The sequence below is a fragment of the Pezoporus occidentalis genome, unplaced genomic scaffold (genome assembly GCF_034315485.1).
Source record: "Pezoporus occidentalis ecotype Australia unplaced genomic scaffold, CSIRO_AGI_Poc_V1 ctg10, whole genome shotgun sequence".
NCBI lineage: Eukaryota > Metazoa > Chordata > Aves > Psittaciformes > Psittacidae > Pezoporus > Pezoporus occidentalis.
The window spans coordinates 10869872-10894810 of record NW_026912779.1 but is presented as its reverse complement, the minus strand read 5'-3'; the positions used below and the strand labels follow the sequence as shown (position 1 = coordinate 10894810).

Here is a 24939-nt window from a genome sequence, read left to right as displayed (position 1 = left end):
GGGATGGAGTAGCCACAGCTTCTCTGGGCAACTCAGCACCCTCATTGTGGAGAAGCTGATATCTATTATTCTAATACCTATCCCACAGGTAACCCCCAAAGGCTTCTGAGATCCTGGAGCTGCTCCTTGTCGTCTCCCACCAAAGCTCCTGCTTGGACTAAAGCTCCACAGCCAGGAGCAAGTCTTTGGGTTCTCTCTGGCCTGCTCTGGCCAGCCCCTGTGTGGTTTTGGGGCAGCACCACTGCTTCTATTTGTACCTTTTTCCTCTGGGGGACACGGTCGGGGACCAGACCCGGCTCTTGCTTCCACCCAGCGAAAGCTGAGATCTGTCAGCTCAGCTCATCATCCCTCAGCCCCTGCGTACCCTAAAGCTGTGTCCCTGCAGCCACATTCACGGAGGTCCATGCCTATAGCCTGGAGGGAAGCAGGATGCTCTGGTGCACCTACAGCTGGTCATCTGCTGCTTTCAGAACGGAGCTGTGCAGGACAGGTGGGAATAGGTGCTCCTTGCACTGAACTCAGAGCACTCACTTGTGTGTCTCCTATAGCCGGGGGCAGCCATCAGGGACCCTCAGCCCCGTTCAGGGCGGCAGAAACAGCTTCTTCCCTGTGCTGGGGGCGAGAGCTGTGAGGGCAGAGCCCGGGCTCACAAGCGGCTCTGGAAACCGGTATCCGCCGCGGGCCGGGGCTGAGCCGGGTGCCCGGCCCCGCCTGGGAACGCTGCTCCCGACCGGAGCAGGACTCGGAGCCACCCGCAGCCGCAGCCCCGAACGCTGCGGTTCCCCTCTGGACCCTGCCCCGGGGGTCTCCTGCCCTTCTCCCCGCTCAGCCTGAGGCTGTGTTGGGCTTCCCCAGCGAGCAGCGGGGAGATGCATTGCTCGGTGTGATGGTGCTGGAGGACTCGGGAGGAAGCTGTGGCTGAAGCCAGGTGCTGCCGCGGTGTTAACCCCGGGCAAGCAGGAAGAAGGCAGTGATAAGAGATGACGCTGGCACAGGGGGAAGGGGGTTTTGTCCCTATGTACGGGATGCAGACCCCATAGCGGGCAGGGTTAGCTCTGCCGGGGGACTGTGAGCAATACAATAAACTCCATTTGGAGCAACCTGAATGATCCATCCCTTCCTGTGTGAGCTGCGCAGGGAAAGCAAGGGTGAGGTTGCCCTGACCAAGCATTGTTTCCTAGCAAACTTCCAGGGGTTCATGGCTTTTTCCTCCCACATACAAATGCAGGCACAGGATCCGTGGCATCCCTGCTCGCACCAGCAAGGCAGATGCAAAGGCAGCAAGAAACGAAGGCTGTAGGCTGAACAAAAGGGAGAGAAAGCAAGGGGAGGAACAGGGGGAGGAAGCCCAGTGAATAGGGGGAAAAGGAGAGGAAACGGGAGAGGAAGTAGCCCCGGGGAGAGCAGCATGAGGTGGGCACGGCAGGGCCAGAAGAATGGAAGGAAATCCTTGAAGAAATGGGCGATTTGAAGCCTGTTCCTTCTGTGCCCGTGATGTGCCTTCACCCGGCGGGGCTCTGGAGCTGGGGAGGAACGGGCTGGGCTGGGAAAGAGAGAGGGAAGAAGGGTGAGGAAGAGCCCTTGCCCCCGGAGCACCCGGCTTTACCTGGGTCACTCATCGCAGAGGATGGGTGCTGGGGGGTGACCCCAGCCCGGTGCCACACACACAGGGATCCCACAGCACAGCAGGGCTCACGGCTCTGCCCCCCCCCCCAGCGCATCCCAGTGTTCAGAGGAGGAGCAGGGGGTGGGAGGACGAGCGGGCTGCCAGCTGCTAAGGCAGCTTCTGCAGGAGGGAGAGGCGCTGCGGGAGGAGGGAGCTGGTGATGCACAAAGGGACCGGGGCAGAGAGGAGCCCGCAGCCCCCCGTGATGGAGGCAAGCGGGGCCGTGGGCACAGAGGGAGCGGAGGAGAAGGAGCCAGGAGGAAAGGGATGAAGTGGAAAACGGGGAGGATCAGGGAGCAAAGGCTCCTGGCACAGCTCAGCCGTGGAGGCGGCATCCCCATGGACCTGCCCCAGCTGATGGGTTAGCGCTGGTTCAGAGCAGCGCCAGGAAGCATTGCCTGTGGCTGGAGGGGGTTTATCCCCAGTGGCTTTTCTCTGCTGTGTTTGGTGGGCAGCGGATGTGTGTGACCCGGGGAAGCTGTGCCAGGAGCTGGGCTCGCTCTGGTTGCTGGTGCTGGAACACTCACACCCCCCCCCCAGGCCCGGGTCAGATGTGCAGAGGCAGGAAGCGTTATCCCTTGCAGACAGGGGTAGGACAAGGTGCCTTTTGCTGTCCCACCCTTGCATCAGTGCCGCCTGTGAGTGCGTTTCTACCCACAATGGCACCTACCTGGGGAGGGTCTGTGAACGCTGGTGGTGGCCTGGCCACAACACCTGAATCCTCCAATTGCTTGTCCCAGGTTGGAGCGTGCTGGCCATTGTCAGCTGTGGGGTTGCTGCCCTTTGCTCGTGGTGATGGGGCTGGATGCAGCCCTTCGCCAGCTCCGAGCCATCGCTGCTGGCAAGGAGCTCAGCACTGCAGCTCCTCTGCTTAAATCCTGCTCCTGGGGCACCTGGAGCTCCTTCAGCCCTGAGGACACCCAGGCTCCCATCACCTCTGCGTGCTGTACTCTGCTGTGGTGTCAGTGAGGTACCTGACCTGAGCCTTGCCTACCAGTACCAGTGCTGAACCCCAGCCCTGCTCCCCATGGAAGCAAGCTCGAGCAAGGGCTGGCTGTGCACAGAAGCCTGGCAGCTGCCCCCAGGCCAGAGCAAGCACCCTGCATGGGTACCCCATTTTAAAAGCCCAAAGCAATGCTGGAGGTTGGAGCAGGCGGGAAGCCACTCACTTAGGGAAGGGGTGAGCAGGGCTTTGCATCTCTCACTAACAAGTTCCAGGTGAGGAAAGAAGCTCTTCAGAGGTGGTGCTGCCTCCTATGCCAGCTCCCTGCAACACAGGCCGGTTCCCTGGCGTTGCACTGGGATGTGCGGCACGTCGGGATGGGGAAACTGCTGCTTTTGGGTCGCTGTAATCGCAAAACTGGAGCAGTTTTGTCTCTGTGGGTGTAGGAGGGCAGAAGTGGGTGAGGATGGGAGACTCACTGTTCAGAGGGCACTGGTGGCCTGCACACACTGACCTAGATGATCTTAAGGCCCTTTCCAACCCTAACCATTCTATGAGCTATGGCCACAAAAGGCTGGAGACAAAGATGGGGTGAGATCTCCCTCCTGACTGGCCCTGAAAGCAAACAGCAGTCACCTGGGAGGGGGATAAAGGGGAAATAATAGGGCACTGATAAATGAAGCAATGGATTAAGGTATCAGATGTTTCCTGCTGGGATTTAACGCCCTAAAGGCCTAGTGCATTATATGTATTAAAAGCGGGTAGGTTCTGCTCTCGGCTAACTAAGCAGCACCCTAGTAACACACAATCAGAGCCGCAGATTGTACTGCATCAGGGCTGAGCACCCTTGGCACACATTATCCGTGAAGGGTGGCAGGACATGGTCACTGAGGGCACCTCAATGTGAGGAACAGGCCTCACACAAGGTGACCTGTTGTATAAGGTGAGGGAGGGGGTGACAGAGAGCAGGCTGTCCCACCCCTGTGTGCTCCTGACTCTCTACAGGCAATAGGAGAAGGGGGAATGGCTCTGAACTGACGGAGGGGAGATCTAGATCAGACATGAGGCAGAAGCTCTTTACTGTGAGGTGCTGAGGCCCTGGCACAGGCTGCCCAGAGAAGCTGTGGCTGCCCCATCCCTGGCAGTGTTCAAGGCCAGGTTGGACACAGGGGCTTGGAGCAACCTGCTCTAGTGGAAGGTTCCCCTGCCCATTGCAGGGGGTTGGAACTGGGTGAGCTTTAAGGTCCCTTCCAACCCAAACCAATCTGCCAACTCCCACAGACACCCCGTGGTGGATGAGGCCCATGGGCTCTGTCTCCCCCTTTCCATCCCCTTTTGTTTGCGGAACAAATCAAAGCCAGAGTTTATTTTAATTGTTTATTGTATAATATAAAACTACAAAAGTAAGACTGCTCATTTCCATGTACATTTGTCCAATTGTTTTTTTTTGATTACAGCCCATACCTACATGTGAATACAGTAATCTGGTTTCAGATGTATATGTCTGTAATATTGCATAGAAAAGGCACAGCTCTAAGGTCTGTGGGAGGGGAAGGGGAAATACAGCCTTTTTTCTTTTTTTTTATATATTTTTCTCTTTTTTTTTGACAATAACAAGCCCTGTTCAAAAATCCATGCACTGAACATGTCACACTATTTACACTTTATCCAGAATCCTGGCCCTTCCAGGCGCTCGTACAGGTAACGCTCCGAACTAGATAGAGTTGAGGTTGGGATTTTATCTGCAATTGGTGTGTCTCCAGAGGCTCCAGAACTTGCGCAGTTTTCAGGGGGAAAAGAAATAATAAAGAAAAGAAAAAGTGCTTAAAAGGAACTAATTTCTTGAAAACTGTTCAGTCTCATTCATTAACAGAAGCACTGAAAGCAACTTGCACAGAAGCAGGATCCTGAAACCTGATGGGGGGAGAAAACCAAACCAAAACCAAACCGAAAGAAACCCTGTAACAAGAACAAGAAGCTCACAATGTGCTGGAGTGAATTAAACCGTTTGTCAGACAGGACCCATCGCGATTTACTCAATTTAATGGTGATAAAAGCACAAACTTTGGGGTTCAAACACTGGTTTAAAACAACCCAGGCTGTCGCCACACAGCACCGAGGAAAAACCAAATTACCTTTCGCAAGGTCCAGATTTACTCTCGCAGTGATTGCTTCAGACGGCGGCTTTACCGCGATGCTTTCCCCACTGCCCGCAAGGAAGCTGCCACTGGTGGGTGCAGTTCTCTATGATGCTGCTCAAAGACGGTCTCTTGAAGAGGGACGTTCCCCTTCCTTTGCATACGGGGCTGCGTGGTCCTGCGGTGTCCAAGGACGGGCTGGTCAGACTCACGGGGCAGCGCAGGTAGCTTGAACCCTCTGCCGCACGTGCACAGCGCGGTCCTGGCTTCGTGCCTGGCCTCGCCTTCTGGCAATGAGGTGGTTGCGGCTCTGTCACCCCTTCCAGGGCTGAAAGGGGCCATCCTGTGATGTTCTCCAGCCCCGGGGACTTCAGCTGGGCTTCCCGTGAGTGACAGAAAGAGATTCCCCTTTGTCAAACATCAGCCAGGCCAGCACGACGGGGATGATGCATTAGCTCCTGCCTCCTGCTTGTGGACGCCACCAGCGTGGACAGGGTAGGAGCCTGATTAGGATGAATTTTGAACCTAAAACTGTCCCTCATCCATACCTTTTTTTGCATATTTCAAACAACCAGACCCATATTAGAAAGAGTGGGGGGAGTTACAAAAATACTCGCATTGAACCATACGCAACCTGACTGGAACTCAATTCATGTTCTCTGAATCTGGCTCCCACACCCTCTTCCATAGAGATTTACATTCCTACAAGAGGATACATTCCTACCATACATTCTGTACATGTTACAATCCAGATGTTGTTAGCTTCACAATAAAATAAATATATTTACAGAAGGAAAAAAAAAAAAAGGAATAAATAATTTATGAAAAAAAAAATCACTTCAAATCCAAAGCTCTTTTATTCTGCTCCCATCTTGTCACTTCATTGCACATTAATGTCAATGTCCATCCCTGCTGTGGAGAAACTCCACATGTGGCTGCTGTTCTGCTGTTAGGACCATGGCAAAGGCCACACTAGAGACAGTAAGTGACTGCATGGGGACAAAACCACAGCTGAGCCTTTCCCGCTGTAGCATGCACTACCTTGCTAACCTCTTGCCCAGTCCCATAGCTTATATCCTATGGGATTCCCCTAAGGATTCTGCTACAGGACATGTGCTTCAGCACCAAGGATACACAGACATTATCTTCTGTGTGGAAGAGAGGATTCAGAGATTGGCTCCTGTCCTCTGGATACAAAAACCAACTAACCCCACTTGACAGCACAGCTCTCCAAAATGGGACTGATGTCAACTTTTGCCTGGCATATGATATTTGTTTAAATGCATAAGGAATCCCAAAACCACCAGGCAGCTCCAGCACACTGCAGATCAATTTTTAACCATGGTAAGGCAAGCACTTACCAAGTTACCATGGGAAACGTGGTAGCACTGACAGCACTGCCCATGTTTTCCCAGTTACTCCAGCTCCAGGAGGTGCAGAATCCAACAGGGCCATTTGTTTTCCTACAGGGGCTGCGGTGTGTGAGATGGAACCGCCCCCCACCTCCCACCCCGCATTTCTGATGGTCCCTAAAGCTACACTTGGTCAATGGTTTTCTGGCTGAAACAATAGCTTACTTTCTTTTTTAAGTCTATGTAAGGAAACTACTTCAAATCCATTGCTCCACTGAGTTCAGCTTGGGAAAAAGAAGAAAGCAAACCCACCCCCTTAGTTATTTCCCACAGCCCCACATCTCACCCTGGCAGATGAACTAGGAGCCAGAAGCACGTTTTGTACTTGTAGATGACGCATTTCCATTAGGAGTTCCTTCATTGCAAACCGTACTTGCTCTCTCACTGTGTCTGTGCGCACATCTAAGTTACATCTATCTATCTACAGACTAATAAATACATATGGCCCGGTTTAAAGTGCCAATTTATAAAAAGCTGCCTCCTCACAAGGCAGGCGAGACCCAATTTCATCCATGACAAGAAGGGAGCAGAACGGACTGAATATTGCCAAATGACGTAAAACATAATTTAAAATTTCTTAAATAAATATAAAAGTTATTCCTAAAGAAGCCATAGGCATGTCAACAATACAGGTTGTAACCGGCACTCAACAGCTAAAGTACCATTGAAAAACTAAAATGCCATAGCAACTTCAGCAATAGGCATGATACATTGCAAACGTAGGTCTTTAAATTAAATGTACACCACAATGAACTTAAAAAATGCTATTGGTGCAGTAATGAGAAGACTTCTCAGGTGTTAGGGGGAACGGGACCATGCATAGAAAGCTGTGTCTGTATATTCGTTGTAAAACAGGTCTATAAAGTGTAAAGCAGGTAACACAGTTGATACAAGAAACCAACCCTACGCGAGATGCCAAGTGATGCAACACGACTGGCTCCAGTTTCAACAGCAATGGATATTGAAGCAAGTCCATCCAGTGCAGGTTAAGAGATGAGCTTCACTGCAGTAATACTGAAGTTGCCTTTTTCAGCACTTAGCACAGTGAGGTGGGGAGAGGGAAGGAGAAATGCTCCAAGATAGGGTGAGTGGATGCTGCCAACGCCAGTCTTCTGCCCGCTCCGTTCATTCGCCCGTCGGTCACGAAGGTTGAGAGCTGGCTCTCGGTGGGCAATGGGCACGTTCCCCCTCAAAACCATTCATTCCCAGGAGTGAGGAATTCCATCCACACCTTCGGGTGAGGAAGCGCTGATCCGCCGCTGTGTTAAGGCGCTCCACGTCACGCGGGATGGACTGGATGCCCCGGCAAGGGGACACCGGAGCAGGGAGGCTGGAGCCGCGGTGGTGGCGCTCAGGACCTCTCCGGGTGAAGTTCCACAACTGTTTCCTGCCAACTGCTTCACATACGTGTTGGAAAAGGACATGGCTCTGAGTTTCAGGAATCACAGTAGTGCGCAGTGGGTACAGCAGGGAGCAAACACTTGTGAAACTCCGACAGAAGCAGCTCCCAGCCCTTTCTTAAAGCACTTTTTTGTTTGTTTGCATTCAGGGAAACCGACTGCAGGCTTATTTGATCCAATTTTCTCTTTGCACCATACACATATAAAACATTACAACTCTGTATAAAAGTACAAGTGGTTCTTGTACATCTGAATTATGCAGGAACTATGTGAGCAAATCCTATCAAAATAGCTATTTTTTTTTTTGTGTGTATAAACAGCATTTGTTTTTTAGAAAAAACAATATCATAAACTGCAGAATCTGTACAAAAATATAAAATAAATTTGGGCAGCAGTTTCTAAACAGCCATGTAAATGCAACACTTAAAGAGGAGCAGGTTAATGCCTCCAAAAGGCTGAATTGCTAAGTCAACCTAGACAGGGCTAAAATGGTATTGAGATTATCTAAATAATAAAATTTTCTTTACCTCTTGCAATAAAACTTATAGAAAAAATAGACAAATATGCACATGCAATTTACAGCTTTCCCCAACATAATCCTTGTGCTTAGCTTTGACATAGTTTTTTTCCCATTTTTTTATCTTTTTTTTTTGTAGTAACATACCATTGTCTACAATAGATATTCTTCCCTATCCCAGGATATTCGGTCTTCCTTGAGGAACCACTTTAACAAAAATACATTAGAAGTGGTCAGACATGGATGAAGGCACTCCAACTCTGCTTGAAGCAAAAACTAGTGTGATCCTTTTCTCTTCCAAAAAGGCAAGCAAGGACGCATGCACAGTGCTGTGAATTGGGGGTGGGACTATGGAAATACTACCGAGTGTATATATTGGTACTTAAAATAATTAAAACAACAACAAAAAAAAATTTGCTATATTTCTACGCTTTAAGACCCAACGAGCACCTCCATGATGTGATCCAGTTCCGTGAGGTCCATTTTGAAAGGCTGATTTGGAGTTACTGGTTGACTGCTGTACGGAGCGAGTGTTTTTAGGAGCTCATCTGCTGAGACAGGAGCCATTTTTGAGGCAGCCCCCGTGGCAGACGTGCAGGGGTCAAAATCATACATGGACGTATCAATGTCAGCGAACAGGATATCATCCAGGGTCAAGTCCGTGAGGAACCCTGTGGAAGCTGTTATCTCAAAGTTGCCAGGTAGGGAGTCCATGAGTTTGGATTCAGCCGTTCTGCTCTCCGGGAGGCCCTCAGGCTTTTGGACACTGGACTCGCTGGGGTGGTCTTTAGAGTCATCGGCTGCTGTTTGGGCTGCTACTGCCTCTGCGGAGGTAGGTGCTGGACAAAGCTCCTCGATTTCGTCCAAGGCTGAGGAGAAGCTGTCCTTTACTGGTTGGAGAGCAGGAGGTGGTGGTTTTGTGGGACCATCGTGCTGGACAGTCGGGGAAGTGCAAAACGTGTCGTCCTCGAGCAAAGAGGCTGGGGTGAGGCAGGACTCCAGGGGCATAGTGCTTACGAAGTCAGTGGGGAGAAGGGGCTGGGAGGCGAGGTGGCTGAACGCCGGCTGCGCCTCGCGGAAGTTGTCGCTGAGAGGGTCGGCAGGCTGCGAAGCGGTCACGAACACGGGCCTTAAGCTGCCTTCTTGTTTGAGTTCTTCCTGGATTCGCCTCAACATGTTGTTAATTAAAACTGTCTTTTGCAAGCTTGGCTCAGTTAATGGCCTGTGGTTATAAAGTTTCATAAGGGAAATGTTGAAGATAGTCTGACGCTGTAAGGTGTAAGACACCTTAGAGGGACCGTCAGTAGGAGACACCACTTTGCCTTCCAACCCATCTTCATGCTCGTCAAACTTCCGCTTTCCTCCTTTCCCCAACATATATCTGAAAGGAAAAGAGTAAAGACTGATGAAGCCAGCAAAGCCTGAAGCCTGTTCTTCCTGCCCAAGTCACTATCCCAGTCCAACTACTCCCTTGCACAAGCAGTATGGACAGATTGACCACTCTGTCTCCTCCTTACTTACCCCTAACAAGTGGAAATCAGTCCACATAAGCACAGCGGACACCTTAACACAGTGCTCTGGTCCACCACGTTTCAGCACCACTACACTGGTAAATTACAAGCAGGAACTCAAACAGCATCTATACAACTCAAACCCTTGCACTCTTGGCAGCAAATTTCCCTCCCGAATATGTTAAACGTATGATCCCCAAGTATCTGCACACTGGTGCACAAGCTACAGATGGTATATAGAACATTCCTTTAGATTTCCTGACTGATGCAGTACTATGCTTGGGAACACAAACCTAATAGACCAAAGTTCTTGCAATGCATTTCCCTTGTCATTCAAGAGCATGTTGACAGGGCGAAGGAGAGCAAGGCTCAAGCAATCATATACTGAGAGAAACCTCTCCGGTGAAGTCAGGAGATTGAACCCTTCAGCACACCAAGCTATATGCCTATGAGACCTTGTGGGATTATTTAACTGATTGCCTAAGGACTTAAATACTAAAGCAGAAAATGCAGTTGGTACGCTCAGAATCAGATAAATTACAGATGAAGATGATGATCCATCAGGTCTTTCAGTCTTAATCCCCAAGACCATTCTCCACACTACTCTCTCCTGCTGCAACCAGGGCCTTCAATCCTGACAGTGCCTGGGTACCAGTTTGAGGACAGGGGCATCTGCCTCAGAAAGCTTCAAATGATTTTGGCATCTCCTGAAGCTCTGAGCATCCCCCTGCGGGGACCAGACTCCAGGAGCACCCCTGGTCCCACATTGTGAATCCCTATGGGAGGGTGGACCTGCCGGCCCCTTGCACTAGGGTGATGCCGCTGCATCCTCACTTGCACATGAAGCAATGGCAGCTCTGACAGAGGGCTGTGTTCTCACCCCCTGCTTTTCTGGGTATGGGAAGCGTTTTCACATGATGGTGTTTGAAAACCTCAGCTTCTGCCTGGCTAAGGCAATGCCAGCAGCCTTTGCTTCCTCTGGCAAGACTCTCGGGAGCTTGCTAGCCACAGACAAAATAGCTTTTGCACCAGAGCAAGGACGCATCACTCTGGATGCACCATTTGTCTTTCCTTCCCCCCATCAAAGCGTTTCTCACTCAGGGCTACATCCATGTCAGGTTTCATTTGAGAACAAAAGAATGGTGGAGGGCTTTTTAAGGAACAAAAATCAGCATAAATGTGTGCGCTTTTCTCCTGCTCAGATGGCAGATTTTGAAGAGGGAAACAATGGGAATTTTACCAAACTTGCCCCCGTATCATAAATAATTGCTGAGCTAAGAGTAAGTAGGGCAGTTCAATCCCTGGTGCCGTCTCTTCCAGGATGCTTCCGGGCGCCTGGAAACGCTCCTCAACACAGCAGCCTCATTTTGTCACCGTTATTTTTGTGACATGAAGATCCCCCCAAACACCGATGAATGCAGCAATTGCTGTGCCGTGACAGAGGCACAACCTAACATTCTACACCTGAAATGGAAGGTGTTAGGGACAGAAGCCCTCTGCCCCACACCACCACCCATCTCCAGTAAGTAGCCATGGTTTGGTTTGGTGAAATAGCCGCAATCACATAGGTGAAACAGCACAGGCCTTGGAACAGGGACTTCCTTCAGTGCTGGTGTGATGGCAAGTTGCCTCCAACTCTCCCTCTCCCCCCCCCCCCATCTTCATGGGCCAGTTTCCCAATGAAGCTGTTTTATTGCATCTAAATCAAACTAGAAGGAGCAGAGGCCGTTACCACACTTCACTTGCCCATCCCATAGGCTACATCAGATCAGCCAAGGAAAAGTCCTGCACAGACAGGGGTAGGATTGCAGGGCAGCACCCTGGCTCCGCCTGCTTCCATGTCTTAGGGCAAACATTCAGCTTTCCTTATTTTCCCAGGTAGAGCAGTGAGGTGCTGGAGCGTTAACCCAGCTGCCCTTTCACTGGCATTCCAGACAGCTCCCTGTTCATCCCTGCATCTCTCCCTCCATTTAACAAAACGCTAACACAATAGCACAAAGATTTCTGTCTCGTTTTGAAGAAGGAAATAAAATGGAAGATGCTTTCCAGCCCCAGATACCCAGACAGAAGTTGCAACAGCCAAATACATTTTTAACCCCAAATCTGACTCCTCTCGTATGAGCTTTATTACCTAGCTATTGCCTAGCTATCATTCAGGAGACAAAATTTGCCTTCCTTATTTGAGTACAATTCCCAATTCCTCTAAACCGATCTGCACCAGGCAGGCATAACACCAACTCAATCATTACAGACTGGTTCTGCAGACAGGCAAAGCAGCTAAGGACTTGTAAACCTCCCCAGGAATGGGTGACAAACATTTAAAAGCAAAGAGCCCTTGAGAAGCAGGAGAAAGGGGCAAAATAAGTCAGGGTCTCAATGCAGAAAAAAAGGGCTTCAGAAAGCATTTGCTGGCTGTTCAATCCAAAATGAGACTGGGTGAAGTGAGCCTCTTCTGGTCTAAAATAAGTCCCAAATCCAGATCATTTTCTAACATATTATGCAATTAAAGAAGGAAAGGCAGGGGGGAGAGAACAAGCTGAGCGAGCTGAGGAACAGGTAGGCTGTCATCCAAGCTCCTTGGCCAGCTACCAGCAATCCCCGCGCCTGGAATCTCGGGTGAACAAAACCTCTCACTGCTGCTGAAGCCTGGTTTTTCTCTGCTCCCTAGTGTGACTTCCATGGACTACTCCAGAGCTGTGCATATGGGTCTGGGGTGCAAGGGGGGGCTTTGCTGTTCAAGATGGACATGCACCCTATCACTTCAGACAGAGCAAGGAAGGGAGCACCAGGCTACCAAGAATTGACACCCTTGCCCAAGTCCAGCAATGGGGAGGAGGAGAGCTAGGAGCTTTCTGTCCCTTCTTGCTACCTCTTCCCCCTGAAAGAAGGCAGACTGTCCTAAAGACATAGCAATGCTCTTTCCACAGTGCTCTATTTAAAGGAGACATTTTTGAATTGCTTGGGGACTATCAGAGCTTCAAAGTTTGTCAGGCTCTGCCAGGAATGTATAAAAATATTCACTGTACAAAGCAAACCTTTTTCCCCCCAATAAAGGAAACAGACCTCCTGGGTGGCCACGCTCAGCTCCCTGGGCTCAGCTATTAGCTATTATTATCAGTTGTTATTATTATTCATCAGCAAGCATTCTGGATGAACCCAACTGAATCCACTTGCATCAAAGATTGAGGTGCTGGTAGTTAAGATGCTGTTTAAGCTGATCAGTCAGAGCTATGGGATCATCATTAGTAAACACGACAGCCTCTCACTACGTCATTTTCCAGGAAGCTTACAAATGAGTCAAGGTTTCCTGTATGTATGACTATGAAGCTTCCACATCTTACTCAGTCTTCACATAGCTTGGTTCAGGGCTTATCCTTTCAAAAGATAAAATAGATCAGGCAACTCCCAATGTCACCTACTAGCTTTTCAGCACAGCTTTCAGTTTCCTTTTCCCCAGTAACACTCTCTGAAGCGGGTCTAACCATTAAAGGAGCAAAGGAGGATACCAGCCTAAGCAAGGGGGTTTTATTCCCCCACAGAGGGGACTCAAATGAGTATGACCAGACTCTCAGCTTTATAAAGTTTCGTTTTATTCCCTCCAGCATGCAAAGGGGAATTGTGAAAACATTTTCCTCCAGTTTCTATAAATCACTTTATTCATTCTAGCAAGCAGGCGGTATCTTTTAGCCCAACTGATAGACCTGGTAAAAACAGACATGCTTTCAGGCTTGCAAGCCTTTCTCTGGGTTTCCATAAAGGAGTTTTATAGCTTCTGACCACCAGAGCTTAAGACGTTGCCTGTTTGTTCTTTACAGTTCAAACATCTTTTCTCCTTCAATCAGCAGCTTCATGCATACATTTAAGAAATCAGTGTTGTACTTCTTAAGATACTGAGTAACGTTACAAAGTCAGGCTGTACCATGCCAGCATTTGATCTAGCTCAGGTCTAGCTCATCTCAAACTTTGCTCCTAGCCTTTTCAGCTGAAGTTCCTGCTGGGAAAAGGAAAACACCAAACTTAACAGATCAGGCTGGCCAAAGATCAGTACAAAAGGAGACAGACCCACACCCTCCCAAGTGGCAGAAGACAAGAGTTGGCCTACCAAGTCTTATGGCCATAATGGGACAGTTGGCCAACAACAATCCACCAAACACGAGACTGGACAGGCAGTGACAGACGGTCATGTCCATAGAGGGTCTTCCAGGCATCCATTTTGGCTGAGCAGCAGTCCCAGCCAGATGTATTTCTGCTATATTTCCATCTGTCTGCCAGCAAGCATCATTTTGGGGCCAAGCATTAAGAGTTGAGATGGGATGTCACTTTGTTGTTGTTTTAATAAAGGGTGTTGCAGGGTTTTGGTATGCAAGCTAGTTTTCAATGTTACTGAGTTATGTGGAACCAGAAAGCTGATGAAAGGCAATGGAAAAACTGCATTTATCCAGGGACTGGGGTAGGGGGAGTTGCTTGGAGATCTTCCCAATATTACCCACCAGTTGGCTCCAGGTCTGGCAGACCCAGACCCACAAGCTGAACCACTGTTGCTGCGAAAGCTTCAACTTGCTTTTTTGCCCATTTAGGGTGATTGCACGCGCCTCAGAGCCAGCAAAACCCTAGCATTGTCTGGGAGTTGGCTTTTCTTAATTGAAAAACAAAAGTTAATATATATTTGTATGTCATTTAGCTGCCTGTTATTGGCTCTGCATCCCCTTCAGACAGAGCTAGGGAAAAAAAATACAGCTGGGGCTCAACAGAAGAGATAATCAGCCTGGAGCGGGTGGTTCTCTGGAGTCACCCATCCTCGATTAAACACAGCAAAGCTTGTGCAATGCCTGACTATGTCTCTGAGCCCACTCAGTGATGAATCCTTCGCTCTCCAGAAGACAGAGGTACACAACACGCTGTGAGACAAGTAATGTATTTATCAGTTGTACTTAGGACATTATACCTTGTCTCTGCTGGACTATTTCCGAAGTCTTTAATAATCGGGAGATTGCCATAGGGAAGCACTAGGTGTGTAAAAATGAAGGGTAAAAGTGACTTGGTTATCTTACCAATAATAAAAATACCCTTTCATGTAAATTCTCAAAGGCTTTTAATAGTTCAGTTAGTCTCTCAAGACTTGAGGGCTTTTCTTGGAACTCAATTCCACAACCCACTAGTCCTTCCCTGCTCAGAGGAACTGAACACCAAGAGGCACAGCAGCAGAAAAGGGTTTTTAGTAAGTCATATCACCTGGTCTAGAGGATGAACAGCAGTACAGTGAGGTTCACTTCTAGAATGAACACCACATTGCTCAAAAAGGTAAAAGCATCAAGCCTCAGAGTCCACAGGTCACTACTGCCCCCATGACAGCCCAGTACTGACAGACGTGAACAGCATGGGCCTGTGTGAGAAATGGAGTTTAAATCACTATCAGTTACTTTCTGAAATCTTGGGTAATTAAAATTGAAGTGGGGGGACAGAGGACACAGACATGACTTGATGGAATTTAAGTAAAATACTGCTTCACACATGTGCACAGAAAAAATGAAACACAAAAGCCCCCATAAAAGCCTCCTGAACCACAAAGTAAGTACTGAACTTGCACATTTCATTCCCAAAACAAAGTTTCCCAAACCTCAGGTACAAATGAACCTCACACCAGGGTTTTGTAGAGTCTCTATCCAGTAAATCATGCACTGTGTCACTCCTGGCACATGAAGTATTATTTTCCTCTCTTCCATCCCTCACTCCTCATCCTTGAGGGTTGCACTAGCTGTACCCTGGCCCAGCCATAGTCAATGAGTGTTCTGTTACTGACTTCAGCAGGATCAGGATTTGGCATAGATAGCTGCAGGACCAAAATTAAAAGGCCTTTTATGGCAACTGGGTTCAACCTGCAAGAACGAGGGCTAGATCCTTTTAGCTAGCAGAGGTAGGCTGGCTGCAATGGGGCATTTCAGTGCTGCCAGATCCAGCCTAAGGGACCACCTGTACTTGTAACCAGCCCCATGACTTCAAAGTATCTGTCCCCTAGAGCTAGGGAGGCAAGCCTCTCTCTCCCTATGCCTGTTTCCACATCCCCAAGGCCATGGCAGAGCGGCTGGCATCTCAGGAAGACCCCCTTGGAGCAGGACCACGGGCTCACCCACCTCAGCATGATGCTCCTTGGCCTGTAGGATCCTGGCAAAGCAGAGCAAACCTGCCCTGGCAGCTGGGAGCTGGCCTGCCCTCCGAGAGCACAGGCATCCTCCTCCCATTCAACACTGGAAAGGAAGAGAAGAAGTGGAGGGGAACGCCAGGATAAATCTGGCACCCTCTCCCAGCCTCGCCTAGCACAAGGAAAGCTGAACAGCCCAGGTGCCGAGCTCTAACTGCAGGGCTGGAAGCAATCAGCAGTGTGGACTTTGGGAGGCGACAGCCACAGCGTGATGAAAATCCCCGCTCCCTGAAGATTTCCTCTGTTGACACTGGGGTCTTTAAATCCTGGCTCGGCAGCATCCCTGGGAGCCAGTACAGCGTGTACCGCGCAGCAACGCACGGCTACGTTTACTGTGCTGCAGCTGGCTCGCCGCGCGCACGCTGACGGGTGCTGTGGGGTTTGCTGCCTGCTTTTTTTCCCCTCTCGCTTCTTTTTCCAAGGCTGCTCCTCAGGATCTGATGCAGATTTGACTTATTCAAATGCAACACGTCCATATTGCCTGGCTGGAGACGACTCCTGGCAACCGCTGCCTGGTAAGGACTGGGTCTCGTGTCACACATGAGTTAGAAAACAACACCCCCAATCCTAAACAAGAGGAATGGAGCTATGATGGGGTGCTCAGACATTCCCCATTTACAAGGTTTGTTTTACCCCAACACTTACATTTTATATTCATTCTGGCTGCCTTTTTTCTTTCTTTCTTTTTTCTAACCGAGTGCGGTTTAATAAGCACTTACAAAAGTCTCCTTTACAGCTCTATCAAAAAATTGGCCTCCTGGGTAGCTCTGTGCTTCCAGAGAGTACAGGGAATTGTTTTTATGTTCGCAAGCCTTCACTGCAAGGCTGCTGGTGGCAGCAGTAACTGTAAGTGGCAGGAATTTCTCACATGTACTTTATAGGGACCTAACTCTTCCCATCTCCTGTGGTGGACGGGTGGACCTTGGCTCTTCCAGAAGAAGCAGAGAGGCAAGCAAAGCTGCTCAGCACCCCACTGCTGCATTTAGCAAGAAAGGCAGCTTCCCTCTCCCTACAGAAGCAGCCTTTAGGCACTCACAAGTGAAGACTGGGGGAGAGCAATCAGCAAGCTCAGTGACCTAGGTCTTTTCTAGCCTTGAGTTAAAAACCAAAGGAGGGAAGCCGTAAGTGGGTGACTTTCAGAGGCCAGTCTAAGCAGGAATTAGTTAGGGACTCTGCAAGGAAACCTCCTGGCAAGCAGGACACACCAGAGGAAGCTCAGACTCTTATCTGAGGAGCATCTAAAGTCAAGCAGCTCCCATAGGGGTTGACTTTGGTGCTCGCAGCCTGGAATCCCCAAGTCCCCGAAGGAGTGTCCATGTTAATGAGGCAGTAAGGTGAAGCCTCCGGTAGCAAATAAGCAATGCAATTATAAAGCCAGTCAATAGTGTAACGCCAGCCAACGTGTTCCAGCGATATTTTGAAACTGTAATCTGATCCTACTGTTTCCATCCTCGTGCCTTGCCTGCTCTCCCTTGTTGCATACTGTACTATTTGAGGCCCAGAGGGCAAAGCAAGCGCTGGCTGTTTGTTAATGATCAGAAACTGCGTTCCGAGCGAGAGCGCTGCCTGCGCCGCCCACTGCACTTTCTTGATAGTTCCTTCAACTCATGGCCTGCACAAGCCCTGTAGAAGGCTTCTCTGCACAACACAAGCCAGCAAAACAACCCCAAAACACAACTACAAACTCCACTTCTGCCTTCGGTTTCCAGCTCCCTTTTACCGCACTGAAAAAAAAAGGCAAAGCCACAGTCTAAGGCAATCTCCGACTCTGCAGTGTGTTAAGCCTTGCAGGAAACATATGCTTCTATTAAATTGGAAACAGCTTCTAATGCTGTCAGTTTGCTAAATGTAACACGTTCCCTTGGAAGAAGTGGAGCAATTTTAATGTTTTTGACTAACTGCACACACCAAACAGAGTATGTCTGATAAAGCTGGAATGGGCTCCAATAAATATAGCTTAGAATAAATTACTGCCTCATTAAGTAATTGTTTGGAAAAAGGAGAGCAGGTTTTCCAGATTATAGCTGTGTTATTAAGGGTGTTTATAATATTAGGAATTCTATCAGGGTAGCAGAACATAATGCAAGTTTAAATCAGACGAGCACTTGTTAGCTTGTTAAACCATTAAAGACTACCCTGGCAGAATGAGAAGGCGAACAAGACGGCACAGGTCCTGTGCTGCAAACCAGCCGTGAGGCTGAGGAGCAAAAGCTCTGAGCAACTCTTGACAACGTATTTTCTGTACAAAGCGAGGGGGGATGTAGCTTTGTAATGTACCTGGGCTAGACAGCATTTATTCAAAACGGAGTTTATTCACGTAAAGGAAGGCAGTTGTCTTTACTGGAAGAAAAGAACAGGCTTGGATTGCCCAGACCTTTCTCTCTCAAAGGTCTCACACAGTCAAAATGTCATTCTCGCATGTCCTGCTTCAGACAGGACTTCTCATCAGCAACTTTATGATAGCAGCCACCAGATGCAAACAAGACCCCAGCCTATCCTTTTTGGTCTTTTCCTTAACTGGAAGCTTTATGAAACAAGCCCACAGCTGCTAATGCCACCTCAGCCCTTCACAGGCCTGGTGCAGATGAAGTCCTATTGACCACCAACCGCAGCAGTGCCTGCTTTGAGTCAGACTGGGGTGCAGGATTCCCCCTTCCCACTCCCAGGAGCTGTTTTGTTAGGGTTAGTCACTGGGAGGAAGAGAGATTTTTGGGAGGATGGCAAAGCCGCCCTCTCCTTGGGTCAACTTTGTGCCCAATCCTCTTTGTAGCCTTGCCCAGGATGACAGCATGCACCAACAGTGCCTGTGTCACCACAACAGCCTGGCTGATACTCTGTGAGGTTCTTCAGAGAACCACCCAAATGAGCTGTGAAGTTTGGGTCTCCACGTGGCAGCCTGATGAGCATGGATCAAATTGTCCTGTGCTGTGTACACACGGGCTAAGCAACTCCTCTGCCAGCATCAAAAGCTCAAGGACCGGGAGCTGCATTACACACCTGGGCATTGGTAGTAGGAAATCAAAGCTGCAGCAAAGAAAACCAGACACAGCACTAGGCCAGGTCCTCTGACTTTACTACATGATTAGCCGATTATTCAGCAGACTCTGCTTGTTGTCACCCGAAAAATATGTGAGGGCTTTTATGCACAAGCCTCCCTGGATCAGCCAGGAAGCTCTCCCTGCTCCATATCATGGTTTCTTTCCCCAAGTCCAGCACTCTGAGCCTCCTTGCACAGGAGCAGGAGATGCTGGTCCCGGAAGCAGGATCACAGCACAATGAGGTCTTCCCACCAGCAGGCAAGGAGCCACGCCACAGCCGGTGCACACAGCTCCATGCTGGAAGAATCAGAGCCATAATCTCTTCAAGCAGTGGCGCAGCAGCAATTAAGACAACTGTGTACCGCTCCAGGGCCCAATTCAGCCAAGGGCTGCCCGCCTTCCATTGCCTCCCACTGCAGAGCCAGCAGGCACAAGCACAGCAAAAGCGCTCTTTTTAAAGAGGCACCTTACTTGTAAATTAAACTCAGAACAATGTGAAAGAGCCACACAGCCACCAGTAAGTGACACAGGCTAGCAAACACACGCTCCCTTTTCACTGCTAAAATTACACGCCTGTAATGACAAGATGCTACTGGTCAGACTCTAAGGGAGAATGATGAAATAGCAACACCGGCTACGCACCCCTCCTCCCCTGCACCGTCGCCCTGAACAATAGATTACAGCAACACTGTGTGTTGTACTGTACAAGACATCTCTATTGGCACATGCATGTCACTGTATAGCTGGTATTTTTAGTGGATGGAGGGACTGAGTATTGTAGGCCCATCTTCCTTGGATGTGTGTAATTCCTACAAAGGTTAATGAGACTTGTGCATGTGTCCAAGAGAGATGAGACCCCTTTGTGTTTAATAAGAGTTTCTTTCACGTACGTCTAATTACCTGGATTGAGTCCTTGTTTTCAAGTGTATCTTTTCCCCAAAGATACCTTGTTTTTCCCCTTTGTCACAGACCCTTAACAAACACATGAGGGGGGGGAAAATGCCCATGCTACTGTGGAAAGAATTGAATGGTTTCCCAAAAAGTAGGTTATTGCTCTGAAAACAGTGCTGAATAAATTATCACAGTCAAACTGAAAAGCAACGAAAGGCAGGGGGAAGAAGAGGCGAGGAAAAAACCACCTCTATAAAGAAATGTATACTGCAAAACGCAACATATATCCCAGCAATGACAAGTCATTTTAGCTTCTGGGCTGCAGATTTTATTTGCTAACCAGTTTCTCACCACTGAGAGTTAAACGTAGAGAAAAGGAAGGTGTTTCCCTGGCATATTTATAATGCAACTTATACAGCATATGAGTTGTTTTCACTGTTTTTGCTTAAATGAAGTGAAGGCAGCCCTGAAAAGAAGTATAGTCTGTGAGAAAGCACCCACTGAAAACAAAACACACACAAAAAAAAAGCAGTTAAAGTTTGACAAGGAAGTTTGCTAAGACGGTGTTAAGTGATGTTGGACAAGATGGTAACTGCTGGCCCCTTCAGTCCAGCTCATGCTGTATTCCAACAGCGCCTGTTTTCCACGTCCTGCGAAGGAGCCTTCTGAAAACTGATTAAGGGAATTTTGGCCAGCCTTGAGCCATTCTCAACCTGCAACAGCTACAAGTTAAGAGATGAAAGTGGTCCAGTTTTTCATGGCACCTGCTTGATTTCACAATAAAAACTACTATACCAAAGCGATACCCTAGAAAAAACAGCCACCATGGGATCAACCTAACTTTCATGTGTAGCAATTTAAACATGCTCAAATAAATCTTTTAAACTTATATGGGGACACCCTTTTAAATAGCATTTTTTTAACAGCATATGTATTAAATCTGTATTTCAAAGCAGGCTTTGTACAGGTCAATTAACATTGAACAAGCTTAGCCACAAACTGTCTTTGGAAATTGAAAGTGGAAAATACAGAGGGGAAGAGATCAGGAAACTGAAACTAAATGTCCTAAACTTCGTTTCATATTCAGTCAGGCACAACCCATTCAGCTCACCCAAGATAGTATTACACTGATTTTCCCCACAATTAAGAAAAGACCTGCCTCAGAGCACATATGTATCATGTATGTTCCACTGCCAGAGAGGGGAAGCACAGCAGCAACAGGAAGCTTTACACTGCACATTACACACACAGAAAATATTCTCTCTTCTACTCATTCGCAAGTTATTTGTGGAATACTTTAGTTAGAGGAGGAAAGGGGAAGGGTTGTTTAGAAGAGCCAATTCTGCCAAACAGATGGAGTAGGAGGCTAAGGGAGAGAGTGAGCTGGATCACAGAAGGGTAACCTAAGCAGGTTATTGTACCCCTGGGACAGCCAGCAGAGTACCCTGCTCAAAATCCCTTTGACCACAGCAGAGAGTAATAAAGTGTAAGTCACTCCTCCTACACAGGGATGGGTGAAGGCACAAGAACAACCAGCCACAAATCATTCTATGCCAAAAAAGCTTAAATAGAGTGGCTTCTCTCTCACATGCGCACACACAGAGCAGTAAGAAAGCAAAATGTTACCACTGTTTAAAGAGAAAAAGACCTGTGGTTTGCGCATGAACGCCAGCCTCCTATCTTGATGAAATCCGTATTTAAAACCTATGCAAATGATATGCGTGCACGTGTACATGTATCCATTAAATGCTTCTTCCAAAGGGGAAATGGTGCCTGTAAAAACACATGAGAAGTAAAGAGTTTGTGGAGGCACCGGAAGATGATGATGTATTTCTGCATTAGGTTTTAAAACTTCATTTTGCAGCTACCTGAAGTTAAGACAAAGCTGCCTTTAGGCATCTCAAACTAGTCAGACCTGCTGTAGCAGTTGCAGTCTGCTTCAAATATGCCCTCCACGCTCCTTTCAACCTCCACCCCAACATATATCCGCATAGTTTACCTCCAATCATGGGTGGTTCTTTCTATAGCGCAGTTCACTCAACCTTACTGCCTGGCATGACAGGAGATTTTTAAAGAGTAATGTTACGGGCTGCTATAAGAAACTGTATGAAAACAGCTGATAACTGTCACGTTTCCATTAGAGGTGAGCATGGCCCACACAGCACAAGGGTTTTCCAGTGGGATGGAAAAACCTAGGATCAAGAAAACAGCCTAATTTGTCACAGATCATCCAAGCAAGTTTTAGGGAGAGTTTAGATCTTTCCACCACCTCTGGGTTCCTTTGAAAAGGGAACTTCTTTCTTCTGCTACTCCCATATACTGCCCAGTTTTAAAAATAACATTAAAAGGAAACAATCCACATTTGCACTTCAGTCTTTGTATTCTGCCTTATTAAGAATACAATTTTTATTTGAGCTTCACTAGAAAAAGAAGCTGTCGGATGAAATCCAACACATCTTACTGGTGTGAAAACAAAGTAAACAGGCTTTGCCTGCTAATAATTACACAGACTTGAGACTCGTGTCATTCAATACCACTTAAAATTCAATTACAGAGCAATATTAACAAGAAATTCCTCTTTAAGCCCCCTGCTCCTCAAAACACTGATCATGTATATAGGTTGGGAACTTCAGATTTTATATAGCAACACCTATAGTTTTACGTACCAGGCAGCATACTGAACCCAGCCCCTTATTTGGAAGAATAATGGTCCGAGCTTGCCTAACGCAGGACTCTGAGCATGGTTTTAATATCACTGCAGCAGCCTGAATCCACACTCACTCTGATGTGGTGGTGGTGGTGGCTGCTGTCCCACTTGAGCTTGCAGAGTCTCCGCCCTCAAAGAAGGGACACGTGAAAACTAAAAACTTGCTGTTTGGTGAGGTGACAGCTCCTCCAGTCCTTTCAAGCCATGTTACTCCTCATCACGAAGTCAAGCTGCTTCTGAAGGCCGATGGGCTGTACCACCAGCTACCCAATGCCCCTGCAGACTGCCCCAACTCTCCCCTGGAAATGCCCCTCAGATCAGCTCTTCCCCACTCAGGAATTCCCCTCTGTGCAGGAGGAATCTCCCAACTGTGGGTTGAGTGCTTCTTCACAGCTCCTCCTGGCCACTTCGCAATGACACCAAGCATCTCACACGTTCATCAGGAGCCATCAGTGCAGCAAAGGTCGCTGTGCAGTTTCTATTCTACACAATGACACACCATTTCATTACCATGCAGCCCCAACCAAGACTGAGGGTAGGGACCCTGCTGTGATGGATGCTTTACAGCCACAGCACACACACAGGCCCGTTGCTTCCACAAAACCTCTGCCACACGTTTCTGGATTCTGTTTTGCTTGACTTCAGCTCATCCAGCAGCAAAGTGAGCACTGCATTTACAGAGCTCTCTTTCCCCACTTGTGGTGAACAGTCAGCATTGTTATCTTATTTTTTTGTTATAGTGTTTGCACTGGTAATGCTGAGCAAACCTGAAGCCTCCACTACAGCAAACACAAAAAATAAGACTTTGTTTAGAGAAGAATTAAAGAACTAACACATGCTGGGGGGGGTCCTCTCTCCATTTACAGAAAACAGGCACTTATTCCTGACAGCACAGTTGCCCTGACTGATCGAATTTAGAAATGCAACCAATGGCACAAAACATGCAATTATATCCCCCTGAAGCAAATGAGTGCTGTTCTGAGATTGGCAAATTCCATTTTCTACAAACCATTAATTAGCAGGAGATTCATCTACGCTCAAGATCTGTGCTTACTGCCAACCTGCTTGCATTTAAGCTGGACCTTGCTCTCTCCTTTGGAACACTCCTGATCTTTGGACTTGGTAACTGAGAGTTGCCTTTTCTGGCACTGATTTGGGTGCCTGTTACAAGGAACTGTTGCAACTGGAGCTCTCTCTTCGTGAAATGGTTACACATATAAAGCAGAGTAAAAAGACAGCGTCTCTCCTGCTACCCAGCCCTTGTAAAAGTAGATCAGCAGAAAACTACTTACACTTTCAAAGTACTGCATTCCCCTTGACAGATTACACTTTAAGATGTTACATAAAAGCAAAAATAGTCACAAGTATTTTGGATCACCTGTCTAGTGTTAGCACTGCTGGAGACAAACTGTGCCAAGAATGTTTTACATCAGTGCGAAAAAAGAAGTCAGAGTTCCTAAAAAAATTCTTTTTCCCTATGAATTATTTATTGGAAAAATAAAAGCAGCTTCTGTAAATGATGGCAAAATCCCCTTCAAAACAGATATTGCATAAGATCTGTTGTACTTCATGGAAGCTAGGAAAAAAATACAAGACTATGAAATTTGATGTTTTCCTTGATACTAGGACATTATTTCAAATTCCTCAATGCCTCTCAGGCAGACAATTTGAGTGCTTGGATTATTTACATTATTATTTCCACCAAAACAGAGAAACTCCTTATTTCATCTTTCCCATTAAAATGAACAGGTGTATAAAGGAATACAATTACAATCCTTTATAAATCAGCACCTACAGACACATTTAATGCTCTTTTAAGACTGCTTCTCCTACAGACAAAACCTGAAGTACCTACGGCTAGCAAGTTTCTTTCTGTTTGTTTTTAACCAGCTTCAGAGAATAAGAAATCAGCTTGACAGGAAAATCAAAGCAGCGTCTTAACATGCACAAAGTCTAGCTTCATTCGTTAGCAGTCCAATCCAGTTCCTGCAGGAAAGGAGTGGGTGGTTTTTGCTACCAACTTAAATGGAAGTAGGATCAGTCACGAAAGGAGGAAGAGCCACAGCTGCTACGTTAGATGCTGCAATACTTGCCTGGACAATGGAAGGATTCCCTAGGACACATTCTGGGATACCTGTCTGGCAGCACAAACGGCTAATCCTCCTCCCATCTCCTACTACCACCACCACTAGCTCATTATGGTAAATCAGATTCCAAAGATACCATCTTATTATGTAAAAAACGTATGCCTTTTAACTTCAAGCCGAAAGGGCTACTTTCAGTTTACCCTGCTTAATCGACTGCTTCATTTCTACAGCAATTTAAGCACAAGCAGCGGCAACTTTTAAGAAAGCACAGTTAATTCCTACAGTTCTTTTTACCACGTGAAAGCTTCCCGTGCACTTAGGTGGAAAATGAGGTGCCTCAGTCAATTTTGTACCCTGCGAGAAGCCCGTAAGACACAGGCACCTTCATTTGTGCAGTTGAATACCCCAAAAGAAATCGGAATAAAGAGGT

The 24939-nt window shown here is 47.7% G+C and overlaps 1 protein-coding gene across 10 annotated transcripts in view; it reads right to left on the bottom strand.

The window, feature by feature from the left end:
- Positions 1–3972: 3972 nt before the first annotated feature.
- The window catches only part of SERTAD2 (SERTA domain containing 2), an 83296-nt gene continuing 62329 nt past the window's right edge, over positions 3973–24939 (bottom strand). For 6 of the 10 annotated variants that reach the window (XM_062611676.1, XM_062611667.1, XM_062611683.1 and 3 more), the window contains 2 exons: positions 15719–15832; positions 3973–9457 (listed from right to left, as the gene is read on the bottom strand). In XM_062611676.1, the coding sequence (XP_062467660.1) occupies positions 8509–9457; positions 15719–15832 (1063 nt within the window). In that variant the 3' untranslated portion in view covers positions 3973–8508. The remainder of the gene's footprint in view (positions 9458–15718; positions 15833–24939) is intronic. The other 4 variants (XM_062611721.1, XM_062611715.1, XM_062611709.1 and 1 more) reach the window with 1 other exon arrangement.